The 9986-nt window shown below is 45.4% G+C and overlaps 2 protein-coding genes across 2 annotated transcripts; one reads left to right on the top strand and one right to left on the bottom strand.

Annotated features, from left to right (window-relative positions):
• Nucleotides 1-4524: 4524 nt before the first annotated feature.
• On the top strand, nucleotides 4525-5314 carry LOC6598501. The gene is made up of 2 exons (XM_002023553.2): nucleotides 4525-4574; nucleotides 4642-5314. The coding sequence occupies exons 1-2, from the start codon at nucleotides 4527-4529 to the stop codon at nucleotides 5194-5196; spliced, it is 603 nt and encodes a 200-aa protein (XP_002023589.1). The 5' UTR covers nucleotides 4525-4526; the 3' UTR covers nucleotides 5197-5314.
• Nucleotides 5315-6630: 1316 nt separating this feature from the next.
• Nucleotides 6631-7384, bottom strand: LOC6598500. Its single transcript, XM_002023552.2, has 2 exons — nucleotides 7299-7384; nucleotides 6631-7241 (listed from the first exon to the last, which is right to left on the bottom strand). Exons 1-2 carry the CDS (start codon nucleotides 7359-7361, stop codon nucleotides 6678-6680), a joined length of 627 nt encoding a protein of 208 aa, XP_002023588.1. The 5' UTR covers nucleotides 7362-7384; the 3' UTR covers nucleotides 6631-6677.
• Nucleotides 7385-9986: the final 2602 nt, after the last annotated feature.

The raw sequence follows: 9986 nt of genomic DNA, 5'->3' as shown, positions 1-9986 counted from the left end.
TACCAGGACCGATTTTCTATATCCATTAACAATTTAACAACTTGTTCTTTCAAGTACAAAAGTACGTGGAACTTCTTCCTAGGTTATCGCTATTTTTTCAAATTCGTCAAGGGTTATCAAGTTAGCAACTTACCTCGTCGATTAGCTTGCTTCGGTTTTTCGACATATCATGCAAGAGATAATATTTTGTGTTTATAAAAAGATAAGACTTAAGCCAGAAGCTTGCAATTTTATCAAGCCCGTGTGCCTGCACTCTAATCGTGTTGTAAAATGGGTCGCAAGCGAAATCTATTGAGCTGTTTATCCCTAAAGAATATCGTTTAAGGTTAGGTTAGGTTAACCCGGACGGCCCTCAGCGGCCAGACAGTGACCTGTAAGTATTCCCACTAGCAATCTACAGTCTTTTCGTGATAGGTGCAGTAGGTAGTGGCTAAGTTTCTCGTTGCGTTCCTTGCACATTATCTTCGAGGTTTTGCAGGTGGTGGTACTGTTCCACCTGTTATCAGTCCGTGTTCTGGCCTGCTTCTCTAGATCGCATTGCATCGTTCTAAGGGAGACAGGCACGTTCTCGGTTTTCCTGTTCTCCAGCCCGACGCCTTCCTTAGCTATTACGTCCGCCGCTTCGTTTCCTTCGATGCCCTGGTGGCTGGGAACCCAATAGATCCACACTGTCTTTGTCGTGCTTAGGATGTCTAATGCCTCCCTGCTCGCCAAGACACTTCTGGAACTGACCGCGGACGACTGCATGGATCTTATCGCCGCTTGGCTGTCGACGAATAGGTTGACCGCATCGTGTGCTCGTTCTGTGAGGAGAGCGACCTCCGCTGCTTTCCCGATGGCAAAAACTTCTGCCTGGAATATGCTGCATTGGTCCGGTAGCTTATACGACAGCGTTATCTCAGGGTCTGTACAGTATAGGCCCGCTCCTACTCCTCCGTCCATCTTGGAGCCGTCTGTGTATATATTGAGGTGCTCAGTTTGGTCCCTTCCAATTTTCCAGTCTTCAGGTCCCAAAGATGTGGTTGTTTTGACGTCAAGGCAAGTTTGGGGGGTCATGTAATCAGTTGATCTGGTCATTTCCCTGCCGATTGAACTATGCCCGTATCCTTGTGGCGATAGATTTCCTGATGCTATGAGGCGTTGTAAGCCTTTCCCGCAATCAGGCGAGCGTGAATGTCCAGGGGGTCGATTCCGAGTACAGTTTCGAGTGCTTTTGTTGGGGTTGACCTCAGCGCCCCTGTAATACAGAGCAGAGCCTTTCGCTGAGTCTTTTCCATAAGCTTATGGTATGTCTTCTTTTCAGTAGCCTGCCACCACACTAAGGCTCCATACAGCAGAGTTGGTCGCACCACCGAGATGTAGATCCAGTGCATTAGAGCAGGTGACAGGCCCCATGTGCTGCTGAGCATCTTCTTGGATGCATAAAGCGCAATGGTAGCCTTCTTCACCCTTTCTACTACATTGGGCCCCCATGCCAGCTTGCTTTCCAGTACTGTGCCTAGGTATTTCACCTGTGATTTTGGGGTCAGCCTAGTTTGGTCAATTTTCGGGGGGGTCCATATCGATACCTTGTACCTCTTGGTAAAGAGGATGAGGTCCGTCTTGTCCGCGTTGATACTGAGTCCTACCTCTTCTGCCCACTCACGTATCTCCCTGAGTGTACGTTCCATTAAGGAGCTGAGGGTCGATGGACATACACCCGTAATAAGTATGCTTATGTTGTCTGCATAAGCTGTTATCTTTGGGGCCTTCCTTTCAAATCTCTTGATGAGGTCGTCGACAACCAGATTCCACAGTAGTGGCGATAGGACTCCACCCTGAGGTGTGCCTCTGTGTACCCCCTTTACCATGGAAGCGGTGCCCCACTCCGATAGCACCCGTCTACAACTTAGGAGGTTTTTGATCCAGACGTTGATTGCAGGGTGCATGTTATTCGCTTCTAGGCGACTTGTTATTGCGGTTGTTGCCACGTTGTTGAATGCTCCTGAGATGTCCACAAATGCTCCCGAAGCATACTTTTTGTTGTGAAGGGCGCTCTCGATGGTGGCTACTAGCGAGTGTAATGCCGTCTCCACTGATTTCCCCTTGGTGTAGGCGTGTTGGTTTATTGACATCAGTCCCCCTACCTCGTTCCTGATGTGTAAATCCAACAGCTTTTCTAGTGTTTTTAGTAGAAAGGAGGTAAGGCTTATCGGTCTGCAATCCTTGGGACTCACGTGGCTGCACTTTTCTGCCTTAGTGAGGAAGACAACCCTCGAGGTTCTCCATTGGATGGGGATATAGCCCGTACTTAGGCATGCTGAGTATATTGCGAAGAGCCATGGGGTAATAACCTCTTTGGTCAACTGCATCATGGCTGGGAATATCCCGTCCAATCCTGGTGCTCTTATGGCCGCGAAGGAGTCTATGGCCCAGTGGATTCTCTTAGTGGTTAACAGACCTATTGGGGGGTGCTGTTCCTCAGTTGCTAGGTCCTGATGCTCCTTGGCGTCAGTGACCTCGGTGTATCTAGGGAAGTGGGCCTCCATTAGTGCTGTTAGGGCTTCTTTACTGCCCTCTGTCCACTGTCCGTTGTCTAGTTTTAGTTGGCTCTGTACTGTGGGCTGCTTTGAGAGCAGCTTCCGGAGCCTAGCGGTTTCGGGCACTTTCTCAATGTTGGAGCAGAAGTTTCTCCACGAGTTCATTTGTGCCTTACGTACATTATTGAATATCGTTAAAACTGAAACTACATTTTTATTGTCCCAGAAAATTGGCATTTTAAATAAACAAAATCGCCAAAAGCTTCTAGATATCGGTGCACCAATAAAGAAAGATTTTTAATTTAAATACAATTTTTTTAATGAAATATGAATTTTTAATTATACAATTTGGAAATAGAAATGCCCGAGGGCCGCACTGTGTGAAGTAAAATCATTTTTTGGTATTATAAAAATTAACTTTTATGAAAGCCCTACCCTAATCGATTGCCCCCGACTGGGGACTTGATTGTTTTTGTCTGATCCTCCAGAAGTCAGAAGTTCATCTTCTCAAAGAAATAGACAATTTCACCATCACAGCCCCCAACTCGGGGAGTCTTTAGGAGTCTAAGCCAACGGACGATCTTCGGCATATATATTTTTTTTATAGGTAAACGTCGAAATTGCACTTGTCAGGAGACACAACGCCGATGGGGGAAACATAGAGAGAGCGAGCTCGTTGTATTATAATGTCATAAGTTAATTCCTGTGTGTTCCTTAAGCATTTTTATTTGCGGGAAAAAACCATCACTCAAGTCAAGGCCAAGCTTCATAAATACTATGAGAACTATGCTTCATCAATTTTTATTAATAATTGGACCGCCCAACCGACAGAGGGGCGCTGCCGCATGACGTGCGGCGCATAGCCGAACCGAACGCGAACATGCAGGAATGATAGCTGTTGGACTAATATGCGAGGAAAGTTGTAACTAAACTTCTTAAGAGAACTAAGCATACCACTACAATTACATACTAGTAAGGTATGTGAGTATTATGTATTGGTAAAAAAGTTTGTTTCCTAAATCGAGTTGTGGCCGTGAAGGCACTACTGATGCCTGATGCCTACTGATGCTTCCTGGACGCCCAGTAGTTGAGGTCCCTACACCCGAAACAATGAAATAATTTCTCGATGATGTGTTGACTGAACGGAGATCGAAAGAGCGAGCGATTGTGGAAGCCACGGGCATATCTGTTGGCTGTGACAATACATCTGAGAACATATCTACTTGCCATGAACACCCTGTGCTAAGAAGACCTTTACAATAAAATGAATAATCTGTTCGGTTCTGTTGCAACCTTCTTACTAATACTCACGTATTATTCTTTCCACCTATATCATAGGCCTCAACAATATCAATGAGATGGGAATGAGATGGGTGCGGATAATCGACAGGAAATCTGAAAATATACATACCCTTTTGAACTTTTTGCAATAATCTATATGATTGTAGTTATGAATATTGTATTGAAAATACACTCAATTTGCATTGGCATCAAAGAAGTCTTTGAGACCATGCTTGAGGTCTCTCTTCAGATATTAAAGTATCTTGAGATACATACACTTTACCATTATGATGAATGGATAGACACACATCCGACTGCCGCCGAAAAGAATGCTGCATTATAAAGGCCGAGACCTGGAGGGCTGCGATTTGCTCAGCTTTGGCTCTTTCGAACAGCCTAGTGTTATGCTGTGCCCCGAAGTATCTGAGTATCGGGTGCGCACATCCGCTAGCCGTTGGTCATCGGTGCCTGATAGATAGGACAGTTACCGACAGACACGCGGATATACTGATACGACGTATCTCCAGCTCTTTGTTTTTGGGCACCTTAACTATTTCGGGTCTATTAATGAGGGGATAGATCAATTAGCGTTCTACGCCCAATACGGTTAAGATCAAATGGTAGCGATTTGGCTTATCAGCGCCCCATATGGCATATATTATAGCCGTATAAAAAGACCGGTAGCGGAGGCAGTCGGCATAGTTTGTTCGAAGCACCGAATCCAGCATGAAGTTCACCATTTTTTTCCTGGGCCTGGGCCTGTGCCTGCTCGGCGTAAGTGAGACTGTGGGAGGAGAGTGATCAAAGTATTTAATTGTGGGGCGGGGTCCAACCTGTACAGGTCAATGCCTTGGTGCTGCCATACCCCAATGAGAACATGTCGCCGGAGCTGTACGACGTGACCGAAGATGGTTTGGTCGATATCGAGCCCTTTGGGGTCCTGAGGATCCTCTTCAAGAGCATCGAACTGTCTCTGCGCACTGTCAAGGGCTTCAACTGCATCGTCAAGTGGGTGACGGGCATCAAGGGCAGCGCCACTCAGTTCAACAGCGACGTCGTCCTCTGCGGCACCACGGCCAGCAAGGACGTGACCAACCTGATCAACGCCAATCTCAACATCATCAAGACCGCCAACAACATTATCAACTACAAGTCGACTGTCTGTGCCTCGGCCGAGGACGCTGACCAGAAGATTACAAACAACTGCTTCCTGAAGACCCTGCACCAGGTGTGGCTGCTCAGGCGACAGGTCCAGAATGTGATCACTTTGGCCAACAAACTGCCCCAGACTGCCCCCAATGCTGGTGCCTGCGTCAAGGAAGCGGTGACGACCCTCACCAACTACTACACCCTGTTCCCCCAGAACATCTCCAACTGTTCCAAGCTGACCTCCTAGACAGGCAGTGCCTACCCGTACCATTCCTGAAGCAATAATAAAATCCGTGTTGATCGGGGAGCCACTTTGGGTACTTACTGATACGTGGTGCTTGGCTTTCCCAAACAAACAAACAATACATTCGGCATTTCTTTGTGCAGGTATTGCCTATATGTACTCGGTATAATCACCGGCAGAAGCTCCCTTTGTTTGTATTGTCTTTAATATTATCTGTCGGTTGGCATCAAAAATTTGCTGCGATTTGGTGCTTAAATCAATATCTTTTCTTATCTGGTCGACTGTCCACCTGGCATTCCATTCCATTCCTTCAGAGCTTTATTAAAAGTGCATTTTGCACTATAGAATTTTTAAAGAAACCTCTTTTACTGAAAGACTCAAGGGAGCTCATGTAAAACACACTAAAAACAGCATATATGAGGAAAAATGGGATAGAGTATCGAATACTTTTCCGCTAATGGGAATGGGGATTTTTACTCTAATTTCTATTGCTACACTGAGAGAAAACCACCTCAAATGTGATCATTAATGTCAATATATTTACCCCGAGAGTGTTACGCGTTTTCACAGAACAGAGAACAGAACGGAAGGGGGGTGTGGCGAAATTTTGAGGCAAAACGGTAAAGGTCCGATATCATAGGAGTGTGGATACCAAATTTGGTTGCTCAAGCTTTTATAGTCTCTGAGATCCTTGAACTCACATTTTGCAATAGGCAAAGCCGACCATGAAACCTGTGTGTTAGAGGGAGACAGAGCGAGAAAGAATGAAATTTTTTTCTTGATTCTGGCTATAATAATTATACGATCTGGTTCAGAATATCTTCCAGAACATATAGTCATCCTCTACGATTCGGCGTTTTCTGTTTTCTCTTCTCACCACAAATCTAATATACCCGAATACTTATTTTGAGTATCGGGTATAAAAAGCGCAAGGGAATTTCTTTCCCTTTATTTATTTATTTATTCATTATTCGCCAAAGGAAACAAAACAAAATAAAAACAAAATATAACGAAATTAAGCATTGAAAAGGAAGAAATCTGTAAGGGCAATGCATTGCCCTACAAATGGGCTCATTAAAGCCATAATTGGTCCGGTGGAGATCAGCCACAAAGGGTGCATGGATGCAATCCTACTAAGCAGGTCAGTGCAATCGATGCTACCCACTAGAAGGTCAAAGATAAAGATCAGAGCCGCAATGGACCTTCGATCCTCGAGAGAGGAGACATCTTCACTTATAAGACGGCAAAGGAATGGAACAGCGCAAAGCCTGAAGTGCAAACTTCAGAAACTTCCTTTGCAGTCTCTCGGTACCTGCAATTTGAACAGCCCCAGTGGGATTCCAGACAGAGCGCACAAGGAATGAGTACAGACGTAGCCTCGTAGATGGGTCTCTTCAAGATCAGGGACACCGTATATGTATCTAAGACGATCTTGGATTTGCTCTGAATATACATATTTATTTTTCGTGTTTTATTCAAAATGTTTACATGGAATCAATGCAGACATCGATGTTTGGCAAGAAGGCGTTGCAGGCGTCCTTCACGGTGTTGGTGGCACCCACGAAGCAGGAGCTGGTGTCGGAGGGCAGCTTGCTGGCCAGCTTCAGGGTGGTGTTGATCTTCCTGACCAGCGACATGGTGGCCTTGAACAGCTTGAGGAAGCACTTGGTGGAGGTTTTTCCGGTGCCGGTGGTGGTGGTGTCCTCGGTGGCGCACAGCTGCGAGTGCAGGTGGATGATGCTGTTGCAGATGGTGATCATGGACTTGACGGTCTTCAAAATGTTGGCCACATCCTTGGGCACGGCCACGCCGCAGCTATCGATGGCGTCGACGTAGGTGGTGCAGGCAGTCAGCACGGCCAAGGTCTCCTTCAGGATGCAGTTGGTGCCGCGGATACCCTTCAGAGCTTTGCGTAGGATGCCACGGCAGCTGCGGATGAAGCCCTGCTCGGCCACTCCCATGTAGTCGAGGTCGCCGTCGAGGTCGGCCAGCAGCTGTTCAATCTCGAGGTCATAGTCGAAGTTCTCGCTCGAGCCAACAGCATTGGCCTGCAAAGGATTCAAGGTTCAAGGTTCGGCCCAGCTCGGATAGGTTTGGAGACTTACATGAGTGGTCAGCAGGCAGCTGGCCGAGACCAGAACCAGAAGGCAGAGGGTGATGGCTTTCATATTGCTTGGCGATTCACTGACGAATGTTGGTTTCCAGCACCGTGGGGTTTGCTTATATAGACGCCTGAGTACGGCTGAACTGGCAAAACGGCAAAACCCTCCCGTATCAGGCCTATCACCAGGGGAGCCGGCAGAGTGTCCACGCGTGGAGTGTCGTTGCTGTTTGCGCCGATTTATCTATGCCCATTTGTACAGATATTTTCGTAAATTAATATGCGATTGATATGTACACAGTTAGGAGGTCCGAAAACGTTTAATTAAGCCACCCAAAGTCCGAAACTCACTTCGCACTATCTATGCAGCGTGGAGACAAAGGCGGGAACACAGAACACAGAACACAGAAGCCTCTCAGCCACCTCTCAGTGGTGGTGGGCCAGTGTAATCTCCTTTTCAGATAGTGCCAAACATTGTGCCAAATTCTGTTTGCGGTTCGATCTTTTTCAGCTCCAGATCGATTCCAACTGATACAAACACTGCGCCCTCGCACATAATGAGTGGATCTGGTCTTATCACGCGTGTCGGGCCCATGCTGCACCTGCACTTTGTTCGTTGGACTTGGGGTAGCTCCCGGGCCGATCGATAACTCTCCTACGACACTCTACTCAATATAATTTCGTTTAATTTTAGAACCATAAGTTTTTGACAAACAAAACCCTTGGAAAAGTCTCCATCGAAATATTCATTGAGCGATCGATGCATTGGCAGCTATACATTATCGAAGAATACTACTAGTAGAATGCTTTCGATCTCATGTAGGAATAGGAATTCATAAAGGTCATCCAGTCGAATCAATTCTTCAGTTGGATTTCTAAAATCTGAACGACAAAAGCACCAAGCTATTATTATTGAATAACATCAATTGCCGAGTCGGCATAGCCATGTTTGTCCGTCTTGATGAGCGCCTAGATCTCCTATAAGGGTATAAGAGCTAGAGCAACCTGTGATAGACTCCTGTGATATCACATTATTACAAGTGCTACAATTTTAACGATACAAGATAACCGAATCATCGTCAACTCAGAAACATAGGGAAAAACCGTATCTACACTATTACTAAATCTATATCAGATCGGATAATTATTATAGCCAGAATGGGGAAAGGAAATTGCAGTGGCTACTTCTAACGCTTCCACGTCTTCTCTCTCTCTCTCTCCAACACTATTCCTCGTGCAGGATGCGCCACCCGACGGATATAGGCGAGATTACATATTGCTGGGTATAAGAGTAGAGCCGCGGCCCTTGCCGTATATTCTAATTTGACGCAAAATCGTTAGTTCTGAGTGGTAAATCAGGGGAACACGATGCAGGAACCGAACATACTATATACATCGTCAAGCGTTCGTGACGATCCAGAGGTTGATTCACAGCATCGACCATCTGGCAGGCATCTTATATGCCACAGGTCGACCAATGCTTGGGGTTCACTTGAATCTGAAGTGCTCCAGTTGGGCTTCTGCATGTTTTCTAAATGTTTGCTTCTGTTAATGAATCCATATGTATTTTTGGGGCGCTGAACACGAATCTAAGGTCGCAATCACGTCAGGTTTTTTTTCTAGCCTCGAAAAACCAATATGATTGAAAAATGGTGGAAACATATTTAAAAAATTCATCGGATTCGCTTGAAACTTGTCATCCGGTGGTTTCTGGGTCAATAATTACGAATTTGAAGTCAGTTTTCAAAAATTCAAAATGGCGGATCCAATTCACTTAAGACTTATAACATCCCGACCTTGCTACATACATCTACATCTTCCTCCTGTAAATAGGTATTTTAAAGAGAAACGGACTCAATACATCTTGAAACAAGAAGACATCAAATTCGTAATCAGCGACCCCAAAAGCCTTCGAGTGACGAGTTTCGAGCAAATCCGTTGAATTTTTCAAATAAGTTTCGACCATGCTTCGATCATAATTGGGGCTGTGTAATTGATGTTAGGTAAGGAAGACTATAAGAAGCAGAAAGAAGATCATTTATTTAGGCGGGGCTTTATGTTTGGGCGGTGTTTCAGCTGTTGGCGACGCAGCTGATTGGGTCGCTCACGCTACTAGTCTTCCTGGGTCTTAGCCTTCATGAGGCGTCATGGCTTAACCTTCGGCTTGGGCTTGGACTCAGATGTTGCCTTGGGGCCTTGATGTTAGTCAGTCCGCCAACATATCGGCAGGCGCACCAGGAAATGTGCCTCGCCGAACCAGGACTTCTGGAGGGTATTGAGCCCTGGGCAGTTCTCTTTCAGCAACTCCTGAAAAATAATACTATCTTCGGCACTTATTGGAGTCTAATTAGCTTTTATTTATCATGGTTCAACAAAAAGCATTATCATTATATCAAAAAAGGAATCCATTTTCCAGAGCAGTTGTCATTCAAGATAATTGAATACTTTCTGAGTAGTAGATTCTTCAAAAAAACCACGAAAAGATCAAGAACTTGGACCCTATTTAAATTCGACATATACATATGTATGATTATAAAATATGTTGTATTTTAATGAAATCAACTAAGAATGGGACATTGCTTTCGGCTTTTTTCTGACTTCGCAGGAAGAAATCAAAAAGAAAAGCCTGGTTCAGGGAAGAGTCTCCTCACATATTCCAAAGGCTGTGCAAAGGAGTGGAATACCCAGTATT

Source organism: Drosophila persimilis, unplaced genomic scaffold (genome assembly GCF_003286085.1).
Source record: "Drosophila persimilis strain 14011-0111.01,24,50 unplaced genomic scaffold, DperRS2 tig00000793-arrow-arrow-pilon, whole genome shotgun sequence".
NCBI classification, from domain to species: domain Eukaryota; kingdom Metazoa; phylum Arthropoda; class Insecta; order Diptera; family Drosophilidae; genus Drosophila; species Drosophila persimilis.
The sequence above is the reverse complement of the archived record's forward strand: the minus strand, read 5'-3'. Positions and strand labels throughout refer to the sequence as shown.